Source organism: Pipistrellus hanaki, assembly GCF_964339955.1.
Source record: "Pipistrellus hanaki genome assembly, chromosome: 8".
NCBI lineage: Eukaryota > Metazoa > Chordata > Mammalia > Chiroptera > Vespertilionidae > Pipistrellus > Pipistrellus hanaki.
This window is the reverse complement of record NC_140510.1, coordinates 81,984,436-81,999,919: the sequence shown is the minus strand read 5'-3', so window position 1 is coordinate 81,999,919 and position 15,484 is coordinate 81,984,436. Positions and strand designations below refer to the sequence as shown.

At 38.6% G+C, this 15,484-nt stretch overlaps 1 protein-coding gene across 1 annotated transcript in view; it reads right to left on the bottom strand.

Annotated features, from left to right (window-relative positions):
* Window positions 1-15,484, bottom strand: part of SPAG16 (sperm associated antigen 16) — a 563,299-nt gene that overhangs the window by 176,847 nt on the left and 370,968 nt on the right. Inside the window, exon 15 of the mRNA XM_084891337.1 lies at window positions 956-1,021. Coding sequence (XP_084747463.1) covers window positions 956-1,021 — 66 coding nt within the window. The remainder of the gene's footprint in view (window positions 1-955; window positions 1,022-15,484) is intronic.

Sequence of the window (15,484 nt, the reverse complement as noted above, 5' to 3'; positions counted from 1 at the left end):
CGGCAAAATTCAGGTGAGCAAACAAACTTCCTTTAGTAGAAAAAAATTTCTAGTCTGCATTTTCCTCTTTCTAAAAGAATAATAACAAGCACAATAGTAACAGAATTGCAACAATGCTGTCATTTTGAAATTAGATGTAGGGAATCTATCAGATTTCTTTTTTAGCTAATTAGAAGAAGGATATGGAATTAAGATTCCCATTCTACTGGGAACTTGGAGACAAATTAAAATGTTCGATATAATTAAATCATAGAGTTTGAAAGGACTTGAGAGATCATCTATTGTCTTAAAGTCACTTCCATCTAAGAAGGAACAAACTTAAATCAACCTTCCATGATTACTATTTGAACCCTTTTAAGGATAACTACAGTTAGCTCAGCAACAAAAAGCTATGTTTTAACGATTTTCATCATTAGACACATCATCCTGATATCTAAATATCTCAAGCTTCGGAAAAACATTTGGGATGCCATCAGTTTATATGGAAAGAGAAATATTTAAAACCTTTCAATGAGTAATTGAAAAGCTGTCCAATTTGTCCATGCAAGGTTGCTGTGTTCTAAGCAGAAGGAAGTCCCTATTTCTTTAACGGTGTTTGTTCTTGGGTTTCCTTTCAAACATTTTTGTTATTTTATAATTCTGCATTGTTATTGACAAGTCTATATCACAGTTCCTTGACACAAGAATTATAAAAGAAGCTCTCAAAAATGTACTACATTGGAGTTAAGTTCAATAGATGAGTTCCTCATTGTTCCTACCATTATACACTGTATGTTTTTGTGTCTTAAATTTCTGCAACCCCACACTACCTACATGTTCTTCCCATTGTCATAATTAATCCCCAAATTTGTTCTCCTACTCACCATGTTAACCCACATTTACCCCTGGGATTTTGTTTTATTAAAATAAATTTGAATATGTGAAGAGTTAGAAAAATTATTAGAACTGAACTCACCTTAGGAGTGAAGGTGGCATCATTGATGGAATGCATGTGACCATAAAGCGACTGCTCACATTTGCCCTAGGAAGACAAAGCAGAAATAAAGTCAAATAAATTCTATGCAATGGGTAAAAATAAATTAAAGGATACTTAATTGTATTTGTTTTCAAGCAATGTTTAGTCCAACCATAAAGTGAATATTGTCTCATGATAGGAAATGTTAGCTTTTGATATCAGCTACCCTTCAGAATCAATGCTGTGCTGATGAGTGTGCCACCAGGGCTGGTACCTATACTGAAGTTCCTGTGTCCTTGCTTTTATACCCTTGAACTGGTGGTGAAATCTCACCAAATGGCACCAATATGCCATTAGTACAGTTTTCACGCCATGGGGCAGAATAGTGAAGACATGATTTCTACTGCTGCTGGAGGTGTGGAGTCCTTTCTCTTTTTTGTTTTTAGCTATAAGATTTTTTTTTAAATTTCATATTTTTCAAAGTTTGGCATTGTAATCATTACAAGTATAAAAATGTTATGACACATGCACAGAAGTATTTTTAATACAAAATAAGCATTTGTTTTGTGAACACCAAACTTCACATGTATCCATTCAGATCATGTTTTCTAAACAAAGCTAAAATTAACTACAAAAATGTCCAAGCTTCAGTTTAAATGATTTCCAGGAAAATTGACCTGTAACATATTACAAAAGCGATTTCAATGGGAGAGGGATGGTTTCACTTTTACACCAATATTCAAAGGGCATTCTTTTTTTTTTTTTTAATATATTGATTTTTTTTACAGAGAGGAAGGGAGAGAGATAGTTAGAAACATTGATCAGCTGCCTCCTGCACACTTCCTACAGGGGATGTGCCCACAACCAAGGTACATGCCCTTGACCAGAATCGAACCTGGGACCCTTCAGTCTGCAGGCTGACACTCTATCCATTGAGCCAAACCAGTTTTGGCAAAGGACATTAATATATATTTATTTCTGAGAGGAAGGGAGAAGGAGAGAGAGATAGAAACATCAATGATGAGAGACAATCATTGATTGACTGCCTCCTACATGCCCTTATTGGGGATTGAGCCCACAACCCAGGCATGTGCCCTTGGTCGGAATTGAACCTGTGACCCTTCAGTTAGCAGGCTGATGCTTTATCCACTGAGCCAACCTGGCTAGGGCATCAAAGGGCATTTTTAACTATCTGAGGGAAATAATCCAAATTCTGTAGAAGAACCAGAAAACAATGCTCCTGGAATATTGTTGATAGATTTTTATTATGGTATAAAATTAAAATGTAATCCAATAATATAATATTCATTCAACAAGTTATTTTTCAGTGTTTAAACCAACAGGGAAAATTCTAGATACTAAGGATATATCAATGAATAAAACAAAGAACCTTGTCCCCACTGACCTTCTGGAGGAAAGGGAGGAAATGAGTATTTTTAAGAGGTATACAGTATGTCAGAAGATAAGCATTAGAAAAATAAGGAAAGTCGGGCAAGGGGAGGGATACCATGAGTTTGGGGATTGAAGGTCAAAGGGCAAATCAAATTATCAAGTAGAGTAATGTGGTTTGACCACCCTCAGAAAGTAAGGTTGGAAAGTCTAAAATCAGGAAGGGAGTTAACCAAGCAGACATGTGGAGGAAGCATTCCCGAAAGAAGGAAAGGCTAGAGCAAATGTCTCCAGCTGAGAGTTCCCCTGGGGTGTTTCTAGAGCAACAAGGGGCCAACATCGCTAGAGAGAAGGCAGTCAGGAGAGTAGGTTTGCTCAGAAGGCTTCATCGACTCTCTTTCACTACCTAGTATTTACTTAGTCCTCTGCCATGTGAGGCTGAAGAGGGGATACAGAAGAGACTACAAAAAGAGATATGAAAGGTAGAGGCCACCCTCATACCCCTCACTGTTGTCCGACATTCATAGAATACTTGGAATTTGTAGGCAAAGTGGGAAAGGCTTTAACTACTAAGATCTACATAGCACTCACCATTGCTTTAAAATAATTAAATTTCAGATATTTGTACAGACTTGGGACATGCTATTGATCCTGTTTCACAGACTGAAAAATTATCCATATGAATTTAAATTTTTAAAAAATATACTGAACACTTTGGCACTCTCTCAGAATCCCCCCTGCCCATGTCATCCTGCTTCAGTGTCTTGATAGTGTTATAACATTAATTATACTGAGAACTTCAAAGCATCCAAATTCCTAAAATGGAAATAAATCAATTGCAAAGCCAAGAAGGTGAAGTCTAAATTGTTATCATTAGCTTTCATATATTATTATTTTAGGAACTTCAATGGTTGTTTTTGAGAACTAGTATTATATAGTCATATGACATTACGCTTGTAGAGTAAGTGTTAATATTTAAAAAATACACTTAAATTAGCAAATTTGCCTCAACATATTTTTACATTAATAACAGCTTTACATTTGGCCCCCTTCGAAACTGCAAACCTCTGAACTATTTGATTAATTAGTGAGGAAAGTGGAGTTTTCTGACGCAATCCCTGAAGGCCAAGTTTTAATGCAGAGTGGAATCTCCAAGGCACTCTTGAAAAGCCCTGGAAATATGAGGAAATAATGGAAATGCTGACGGACCACATTTGAGCTGCTATAACAAAACCTGACTAGAAGATAAATGTTTCATGAATTAAGAAAAGTTAAAAAAGCTTCTTTTTCTCTCCAGCTTTGTTCCCAAGATAAAAGCGAATGTGCTCTTTCAGTGGGAGAGGGAATATGTGGGTTACTAATATGCTAGTCTGCACACAGCCCTAATCAAAAGCAATACCCAAACCGGGACACCAAAGCTTAGAATAACTTCTTTGATGAAATCTTGTCAGAATGGTTTCATTTCAAAGCAGTGGAAGAGAGGGAAGAGTTGTATTAAAAAAAAAAAAAAAAAAAAAGGATGTGGCCTAACACGTCATTGCTCTAGAGCGCCCATGTGCAAGGATCGCATAATAGTTCCTATCGTTGGCCCTGGGGATCCAAACATCTGGGACTTAATTCTTGGAACCGCTTCTTAATAGCCATGCAACTTGAAACAAATCGCTTCATGGCACTGTGCTTCAGCTTCCTCATTCATTCTAGAAACAAACCCCAAGGTTAAATACCACCACCCGTGTCCAATGGGGTAATATTGAACCTATGGTTTTGTTTCAAAAGTTAAATGGGAGTGGAGTGCTTAGACAAAGGAAGAGCTTGACAAATATTGGCTCACAACCATTGAAAATGCTGATCACTTCCAAATCAACATCTCTGCCTTTAGCTGTCTACCTGCCTCTTGAAAGGAAGGGGTCTCAGAGGCAGCAGTGTGTTTCTTCCGTCTGTCCCTCAGTCATCCCCCCTGTGGCACTGCCCTGCTTCGTGCCCTCTGTCTACTAACCCCATCACCTTGGGCACTTGGGCTGACGACTTGTCCAGAAGAAAGCACCAGCAGGAGGCCAACAAGCAGAAAGAGAGGGCAGATAAACCACCACTGCTTCCGCTGTGATTTTGTCAGCGACCCTGTCTTCTTCGCAATCCCACACTCCAGCTGGGAGGTCCTCTCCCATGGCTACAGCCCATGGGTGTCCAATAATGCTCTTGTCCTCCTGCCCCTTCAGACCTAGAGGTAGTACTGGCTTCCCATGGTTGCTAACCCTTGGGTGCCCTGTTTGGTCCCTTAACCCTGTTCACATTTCTATAACATTCAACTGGAGTTTTCCCCAGGTGTCATCTGCTCCCTGCTGGGGACCTGTCTGATACTGCCGGACATAATACGCTGGAGCAGACTTTTTAACTCACTACTTCCCAGTTGCCTACTTGAGTAAATGGCATCACAGTTGTTCAAACAAAAAACTTAGGCAATCAAGGACCTGAGAATTAAAATACTTCTCCTTCTTATCTCACCTCCAGCTAACTCCTCATTCCGTATACAGCTCTTCCTGAAATATGCAGCCCTGATGTGCTCACTTCTGTCCCTCTCCATCATTACCACCCCAGTGCATGATGACAGCAGGAGCATCCTTATCGATCTACTTGCTCCTCCTCTCACCCCACTCCTCATCCATTTCTCTCACGGCCACCAGTCTGATCAATGAAACTTGAATCAGAAACTTAAATCAATGAAATAAGATCCACCGTACAGCCATCCAAACAATTACCATTAAACTCAGAATAAATTCTAAACTCTTAGCTCCAAAGGCTCTGTACTGTTGGTCTCCTTTCTGGCTATCTGACCTCACCCTTTACCAGTCTCCCTTCTCATGTGCAGTGTTCCAAGATATCTTCATTTGTCTACGTGGTCAAGGCTTTCTGAGCAAAGATTAATAGCAACCATAAAGACAGAGAAATTTAGAGATATTTAGAGGTATCTCTCCCTGAGAAATGTATGTTTTTTGTTTACATTCTAGGAGTTACAAGACTAGAAGCCTCCCCCTCCTCCCCCTAGAGGGTATTTATTTATATTTTAAAAACAAATGACTCTGTTTCGATCTCCATCTCTCTCTCTCCTGGGGAAACAGGTAAGTTCTAATGTCATAATTTGGGGGTTTCCTTTCATGGGGCATAATTCCACTGTACTGCCAGGGTGCACCTCACTCTTACTGTTTCTCCCCTTGATAAATTGGGCAAATGAACACACACTGTTCAGTAAGTAAATGCATGGTCTGAACTCTGATCGAGCAACCTCCTGTTCCTTGTCAAGATAAACAAATGAGTAAATTCATATTGGCCTCCCTGTTTTTCTAACAGGACTAGCATGTCCCTGACTTTATACTTTCTTTTTTCTCTACATTATATGTATTTGTGTAGCTTTAAACATGTCTTTGTCCTTCTCATTCTGCTTTAAATTAAAATTCATAGTTCTCACTGATATCTGAAATCTATTGTAATATTCCTGCCTCTTCTCTTAGATCCTCTCATTACAGTATCAGAAACTTTAATAATAAATAATAAAAAACAAAAAACAAAAACAAAAACAAAAACAAAACACCTTTTCTTTCCTTCTTGAACACTCAGCCAGGCTTGAGATCAGGTGTGGCCAGGTAACTGAGCTCTGCCTAGTGAAATATGGGCAATCTACACAAATATAAGAGAAATATGCAAATTGACTCTCACTTCACAACACCCCCAGCCAATCAGGAGTGGGTATGCAAATTAAGCTCATTGCCTCTGGGGAGACTGACGGCAGGAAGGAGGCAGCTCCCAGCATGGCCTGCTTGGCTGTCACTGCAGCATCTAGGGAGCAGCCAAGCATGGCCACAGGCAGCACCGAGCCTGGCCTCAGTGACCAGGGAGCAGTGAAGCACAGCTCGCAGGCGGCACCCAGCATGGCCTGCTTGGCAGTCGCTGCGTGTGGAGCAGGCAGGCTCCACAGAGAGCAGAGAACTATGGGGAGTGGGCGTAGGCCATCAGCAGGACATCCCCTGATGGCTCCCGGATTGGATTGGGTGCAGGTCAGGCTGAGGATGGTGTTGATACCCAACAAATAGGTCACCCTATTTTGTTTCTTTCATGTCACTCTTTAGCATATACCGTATTTTTCGGACCATAAGATGCACTTTTTTCCCCCCAGAAATGGGGGGAAAAAGTCCCTGCGTCTTATGGTCCAAATATAGCCTACACATATACTTTAAAAAAAAGTTTTTTTACTTGCCCAGCTCTGTGTGGTCTCTGTGTGCTGGCCCGGCTCTAAAATGGTTCTAAATGCTGCTGTTTACTTTACAGGGTTAATTACATGTGTTTATGACTGTGATGTTGGGTTTTAATGCACATAAAATATTTTAGGACACTATTTGTTTCAGAATCTTTTTTTCTTCATTTCCCTTCTCTAAAAACTGGTACGTCTTATGGTCCGGTGCGTCTTATGGTCCGAAAAATACGGTAAATGTATTCAATGAATTTATTTTCTGATTTCTTGTTAGTTTCCTTCTACTGGAATGAATTAAGTTTTGAAATAAATCCCATGTGGTCTTGGCCTTTAAAATATCCCACACAATGTCTGCCCATTTTCAGCTGCAGGTAGAGGGGCCCTGGAACAAGCCTGAGCTTCTGAACCACCACAAAGATAAAAGCCACCAATGAGCACCTTCTGACTACACATCCCACGAATGAGAACTACGCTTCTCCTGAGCCAAACCCCTGAGTGTCCAGGGCTTCGCGGTTTCAACATGTGTTGACACCCAACAAATGGGTCACCCTGTTTTGTTTATTTCATGTCACCCTTTAGCATATAAATTTACTCAATGAATTTATATTCTGATGTATTGTTAGTTTCCTTCCACTAGAATTAAACCCCACAAGAGAAACATGTTCCTGACTCTCTCATCCCCAAGGCCCAAGGCAGCTCTAGCAGGATCTCATAAACAGTTGTTGAGTAAAAAACTAAACATAACTTGTTTTGGCCCAAGAATTGCGAGTGGAAATAACATGCAATACCACTCTCATGCTCTCTGCAACCTCAGCTTTCTATTAATTAGAGGTGCAATACTCTCCAAAAATATCCTTGCTCTTTGGCAAAAAACAGCAGCATTCAAGGTGGCTGCTAAATCGCCGTGGATCATGGGTGAGTATGACTAGCAGAGACCTTCCATCCAACCTAAAGAGGATGCAGATCATGAGTAAGATGTAAATGTTACTGTGATTTGGAGGTTATGTGCTATTATAACCCCAGTTATCTTAGCCTAATTGATATGAATGCTATGATGTGGGAAGATTAATATTGTCTCCTCAAATATTAAAAGCTTTTCTATTATCTATACTGCAATGTGGAAAGCTGAGAAAATGTTGAAATAGTACATGTCAGAAGCTTGATACTCAAGACAAAAGTTTAAAAACTCTTAAAAAGTAAGTCTAATATAGAATCATTAAATAATCATAACATATAAAATTGTAAATAATCATGTTTAATCATAAAATATAAAATTGTAAGTAATCATAAAACAGGTAACCAGACATAACATCATCAAAATCATTAAAGAGCTGATGTTCACAAATTTTATTTTCACTATAATGACTCTTTTACCAATGGATTAAATAACCTTTGAAAATGTTTAACATATTTGAAAATATAAAGTGAGCCTTCCTAACTCAGGCTTGTTTTTTGTTTACAAGGCTATCTAAAAATTTTATTTTTGATGTGCTAAATTTCCTTAGTGACATATAACTTACAGTAAAATATACACTCCTTGTGGACTTAGCTTAATGAATTTTTACCTATGTAACTGCCATTCAAATTAAGATATAGAATATTTACATCACTCCAAAAAGTTTCTTTATGCCCTTTTCAGTAAAAATATCCCCACAATTTTTTTAATTAATTACATTTTTTTGAGAAAAGAAATACAGGTATATAGTTGGAAAAAAAATTACCAAAATATTACAGGAGACTATGCAATGAAAAGTTAGTCTCTCATTGCAGGTCCCAAAATGCAACTACTGTAAATAGTGTCTTTTGTTAATTTTGTAGTACAATATTTGCCCATACACTCAATTTTTTTTTACTGTATCACGTTATCCATCTCAGTGCTTGCATAAATTAAATCATACTATTTGTGAATTTTATGAGAGGTAGTACATTATAATGGTGATGAATGTGATACTGTAGTAAAATTACAGCATTTGGAACTCAGCTCATTGGAAATGTATTGGTAATATTTCTCATGTATAAACACTGTTAAGTACTTTAAATACTATAACTCTTTTAATTTCTACCATATAAAATTGGTAATATTTTAAATACTTATTTAGAGTTGGAGAACTTTGTGAAAATAGATTATCATTTTGCTTACACAAGTAAAATATATTGCAATTTATAGATTCGTTAGTCGTCTTCTTTTATATTATTTGTCCTACCTTTTAATTTTTGTTGACCACTGAGAATAAAAAATAAGTGCACTCCCTGGAAAAGACTCTTTGTTCTATAACCATGTTAGCAAACACTAGAACTAGTTTTGACTTGTCTAATCAATTAGTAACACTTCCATAGCCCTGTTTATGAGTAAACAACCGGAACTTATTTTAAACCTGTATAATTAATCAATGACAACTATCGTCAGTGAACCCTCGCGGAAAAGCCAAACAGCATCAGACTTAGGATTTGAAAGTGAGCCAATTGGCCAAGAATCAGTACAGGGAACATGTTTCTAAGTCTGATATTAACCTTCTTCCACTCTGTAAGAGACAAAAATCAAGCCTCAATAACCAACCCAACTGCTCTTCTAAGCCTGACCTAACCTCTGTAACCTACACAATCCAAAGTAAACTCTTCCCCAAAACTGAAGATCAGAGCAGCAATTAGGCTTGTACAACTCTGACTAGTATAACTCTTCCTCACTTAAGGATATGATGAACTCAGGGATTTTTGTTTGTTTCACATACTGACTGGTGGTTTCATCTTTTGATATCACAAAGGGGTAAAGGGTGTGCTAGTTATGGCTGACATAACAGAGTACCACAGACAGTGTGGCTCAGGCAACAAAATTTCATTTCTCACTGTTCTGAAGGCTAAATGCCTAAGAGCAAGATGTTGACAGGGTTGGTTTCATTCTGAGGCCCCTCCTTGGTATGCAGGCCTCTTCTTCCTATGTCTTCACATGGTTTTCCCTCTGTGTATCTGTGTTCTAATCTCCTCTTCTTATACGGACTCAGTCAGATTGGATAAGGGCAAATCCCAAGGACCTCTTTTAACCTTAATTACCTCTTTAAAGACCCATTCCAAATATAGTCGCATTCTGAGGGAATAGGATTAGGTCTTCAGCATATAAATTGAGAGGACACAATTTAGCCCATGACAAAAGGCTGGAGAGATATTTATTCCACTACTCATAAAATACCTTAGTGTGCAATAGCCATTAGAGCATTAGCTAGTTGGAAGAGTTAAACTGTGACATAATTTTATAGAATTTGTTGCATTATATAGTGGCCAGATTATTATGATCTCTGAATGTATAACAATCTGGCCACTCAGTGTGTATCCTATATAATAAAAGGCTAATATGCAACTTGTCCCAGCAAGGAGGCCAGCCAACCACCTATGTCCCCTCCCCCTGGCCAGGCTGGCTGGACCCCAACCATGCACGAATTCATTCACCAGGCAAATTCATTCACCAGGCCTCTAATACACACACACACACACACACACACACACACACACACACACACACACACATATCCTACCTAATAAAAGAGTAATATGCAAATTAACCATTACTCAGCTCCACAAGCTACGCCCACCAGCCAATCAGAGTGAGTATGTGCAAATAAACTCAACCAAGATGGCTACAGACACAGAGAGCAGGGAGGGAGGCCTCTCCCCAGCAATGGAGGAAGTCAAGCTTTCTGCCTGCCTTTGCCAGCCTAAGCTTCCACTCAAGGCTACAGAGTTTCAATTATAGAAGGTAAACAAACCCAAACAGAAATGGCTGCCATCATGGAGTGAACAGGAGGCTTGGCTTCACTGCAGGCTTTAAAGTTCCAATTGTAGAAGGTAAATAAATTCCAGATACCAGGGCCTCCGTTTTGGTCACCAGGGGGTGTGGCTGGCCTGCAAACCACCACAGGCCCCTCGTCCAGGCTGTCCCACACCCCAAGGGAACCCCCACCCTGATCTGGGACATCCTTCAGGGCAAACCAGCCAGCCCCCTTCCGTGCATCAGGCTTCTCTCCTGTCTAATAAAAGAGTAATATGCACATTGACCATCACTCCAACACACAAGATGGCTGCCCCCACGTAGTCAAAGATCTTGCCCCTAGGTGGACACAAGATGGCCACCACAAGATGGTTAGCAGGGGAGGGAGGTTGGGAGGGACCAGGCCTGCAAGGGAGGGCAGTTGGAGGCAATCAAACTTGCAGGGGAGGGCATTTAGGGGTGACTAGGCCGGCAGAAGAGGGAAGTTGGGGGCAAACAGGCTCGCAGGGGAGCAGTTAGACACCAATCATGTTGGCATGGGCGTGGTTAGGGGGCCATCAGGCTGGTGGGCAGAAGCTGTTAGAGTCAATTAGGAAGGCAGGCAGGCGAGCAGTTGGGAGTCAGCAGACCTGGATTGTGAGAGGGATGTCCGACTGCCATTTAGGCTCGATCACCGGTGGGACCTCCTTTCAGGTGTCCCAGATCGGAGAGGGTGCAGGCTGGGCTAAGGGACACCCTCCCCCACCCCATGCACAAATTCTGTGCACCGGGCCTCTAGTATATATATATATATATATGTGTGTGTGTGTGTGTGTGTGTATAATTTACACACTTACATGAATATACTTTGAGTTAATATTCAATCTCAGAATTAAAATTTCATTTTTATGTCATATCTGAGCATATATTTAAATAGACAAATAAGAGCACAGGGTCCAGGGTAATACTGCTTGAATTTGAACTTTGGCTTTGCTCTGTCCCTGGAAGACTATGAGGAGCATCCATGTTATCATCTGTAAAATAGGAATAACATCTTCATGAGGATTTAAGTATGGCATCATCATGAGGATTTATGTTATTCATGTAAAATGCTCAGATTGCTGCCTGGGACATAGCCAGTGCTCCATAAATGTTAATTATTAGTAATAATGTGCAGGTCGCAAGCTCTGTGATGGCAGGCATGACTTCTATTATCTTCATCACTTCATAATTATAGCTGCAGAGGTGAGCTGGCTCATGAGAGTTATTTTCTAATTATTTTAGGTTTTTCCTAGAAAGATCTTAAGTAAAGTTCCTAAGTTTGCCCTTCATCAACTTTCTTTTTTAACATGTAACCTCTGCCTTTTCAAGGCAATTCAGGAAAATGTGTTCACCTGTCATGATTATTTTATGAATGAATCCTCAAGGGAAACTACTGGGAATGGAGTCTTAACCATTGATTTTACATCCATTTGGAAGTTGCACAGAATATAGTTGTGCACATGCTCTGCTTTTCCTGTGAACAGCACCTCTGTACCTCCTTCTGTATTCGTCCTGCAAGCCCCTCACATTGCAATACAGAGGCAATGTCTCCCCAGAGTATTGTTCTTTTACATTTTCCTAGAAAATAGCTGTTTATAGTATAAACTTAAAATAATTGCTTATTTTAAAAACTTCAAAAATTCTCTAAATGAAATTTATTAAAGAGAATTATATTGTGCAATTGTGCCATATGCATTTTACTTTATATTTTCTAATCAATTAAAAGTACATGTGTATATATATATATATATATATATATATATATATATATATATAATCTCCACACACTAATAAAAGAGAAAAATTGACCATCACTTTGAGATTCCCACCAGCCAATCAGGAGTGAGTATGCAAATTAACCCAACGAAAATAGTGGAGGCATAACCCCCCAGCTCCTCTGGGCCTCTGGGCAGAACACATGTAGGTGTGTAGTAGCCAGGCAGGGCGGGATGCCTACTATGAGGGGGAGGGGAAGCTGAGGGAGCTATAGGAGAGGTGCTCTGTCTGAAGCAAAGATGGAAGGCAGCAGCCTGAGTGAAGGCCTGGGTCTTGGATGCCAGACGAAAACCAGTGCTTGCAGCCAGGGGAATGATGGCCTATCACAGAATCTTCAAGCAATGGGCTTCGTGTGTGTGTGTGTGTGTGTGTGTGTGTGTGTGTGTGTGTATATATATATATATATATATATATATATATAGAGAGAGAGAGAGAGAGAGAGAGAGAGAGATTTTTCAGAGAGGAAGGGAGAGGGAGAGAGAGATAGAAACATCAATGATGAGAGAGCATCATCAATCACCTGCCTCCTGCACACCCTCTACTGGGAATCAAGCCTGCAACCTGGGCATGTGCCTTGACTGAGAATCGAACTCTTAAAGAAAAGAGAGCAAACCATGTTCAAGGGTGAGCAGAATAAAAACTTATATCAGCTGTGAGAAAAGCATTCTTATTACCAGCTATCTGTAGATTATTTCCATTACAGGTACTACCTTATTAGCAAGTTTAAATATGAATGCCAAAGAATTTCATGGAGATCCTTTTTTAATTGAACAGGGTCAAATACCTAATATAACAGTTTAACATTTAGTTTTTGCAAACATTTTTTTAAAATAACTTTGTGGAACCAAAGAATTTTAACCTAACAGGTTTATATATTGTTAAAGAAAAATAAACTCTATTACTGTTACTGAAACAATCCCACTGGCATATAAACTGAAAACATAACCATTAACAAGTCTCCTGCTTTTTTAAAAATTTTATTTCACATAAATAACTAACCATGTCTGTGAAAGATTGATTGCAGCTTTTAAAATATTTGCTGAATCCATGTGTAATTAAGATAAGTTAAATATGCAAATCAAGCCTAATGAGCTTCATTTATTAATGTTCTTTTGCCTTGCCTCTACAAAACCTCTGCTGTGAATTTTTTCAGCACACGGTGTTTCTGATTGCTTTGTTTTGGGGAGAATTGCTGAAGAAACACGCTTTTTTGCAGGAGGAGTAAGAGCTTTTGCGTAGGATCTTAGAGAGATCCCATTTAGAAGGAAGGGTTTTTCAAAAGCGCTCCCAGGAGCATTAAAACTAAAATGTTACTATTTAGGTTTTTTTTTTCAACCACCTTCATTTAGATTACATTTACTTAATTCAATTTCATCCAAGTTGCAACCCCTTGGGGAATTTCCTTCAATGAAGATGAGCATTCTGAACAATATGTCCAACAGCAATGAAGAGAATGCAGAGGCCGGGGGGAGCGGGCAGCATATAATGAACCATAAAGTCTTCTGGAGAAGTGTCTTTCCTGCACACAATTTCCCCAAATCCCCCACATTAACAAACCAAGCCTCTCGCTGTACAGCCACCAGCCTCGTGTAACTCATGCGGAGGACATGAAGGGAGGAATTTACAAGAAGCATAGTGATTGGAAACAATGCCAAGGAGACAGAGTGTAAGGGTCAGAGGGTAACACAACCATTACAGTCCTGAGTCAGTTTCACTCGCTCTCTCCTGATAAGGGCAAGAGAGAAAAAAATTAAAAATAAAATCTCAGGGCAAATAGATTGTAAATCTCCACAAATGTATTTGTGTTATCTATTTAATTCTCTCACCATTGCACCCCGGAATTCAAGTTACCAAGATTTGATTGCCTGCTTAAGGATTTGCTGTGTTGTTGTTCTTTAAATTAGATGTACTGTGTTGATGTCTTAAAATTTATTTTTATTATTGACTCTACTGATGTCCCCACATTATCCCAGCCCCAGCCCACCTGCCCCTGGCTTTGACCTCACAGCTTTCTGTGACCGTGGGCTATGCATATGTGTTCCTTGGCTAATCTCTTCACCTTTCCTATCCAGTGGCACCCATCACCCTCCCCTTTGGCATTCTCCATTCTGTTCCAGTGTTCCATGCCTCTGGTTCTATTTTGTTCACCAGTTTATTTTACTCATTATATGCCACGTGCAGGTGAAATCATATGGCATTTATCGTTCTCTTACTGGCTTATATCACTTATCCTAATAATATCCAGGTTCATCCATGTTGTCACTAAGGGCTAGAGTTCCCTCTTTTCCATAGCTGCATTGTATTCTATTGTGTAACTACCACAGCTTTTTCGTCCACTCATGGTCACTTGAAGGATTTACTGTTTTTTTTATAAAGAAATTTTTTCTAGTTAAAAAAAAAGGTTATTTTTTTATCAAGGTTTCTTAAAGGAGATACTTATATCTATATTTATATATAGCCATAGCCACATCTATATCTAAAAATATATTTAGAATGAAATATAATAATTTCAATTGTGGTAAAAATACAAAGAACACATATAATATAGGATGTATCCCTTTTATATCAAGTTAAAGGCAGGAGGTAGAAAGCATAGCATTTATTCCAAAAGATAATTTAAGAGGAAAGTGCTATAAGTGTAAATTTGTGAACAAGGAAGCTAAAACAGTTAAAAGAGAACCCTGAACTATATTAATGGTAGTAAGTATAAGAAGCAGCTTATTAATTTGCATAAGAATAAAATGCGAATAGACTGATTACCCAAACTTAAAATATTTCCATTGGCAAAAGAAACCATAAAGAAGGCAAATGATAAAAATGCTTATATATAATCTTGACTATTTCTTGAGAATAAATTCTAATAGAAGTTATTACAGCAGAAATTATAGATCCCTAATGCTTTTAATACATAATATAAAAATACCCTATTGATTAGCATATTACACTTTTATTATTATAGATATCAAAAAAATGATTATAATACTGAAAAACAGTAGTTACCTGACCAGTCTTTAGTGATTTCCTTCCCAGAGATAACCAAGTTGGAATTTCTTTAGTTGTTTTATTTTACATAATCTTAGTATTCACCTCCATAGCCCTGAATGAAATTTTAAACTGCTATTAACAGATGAATACATATTAGATGCTATTTTTGATTTTCTGTTTATTACAGATAATTTTTTAAACTACCATTTCCCCTCACCTTATGCTTTTGATACAATATTTATAGTTAAATTAGCACTCTATGTTTATATTATGAAGATTACGTTCATAATGGTCACTGCCTGATTAAAGAAATATGTGAAAATTAGGTTTCTTTTCTCATGTTTCCCTCCTCCTA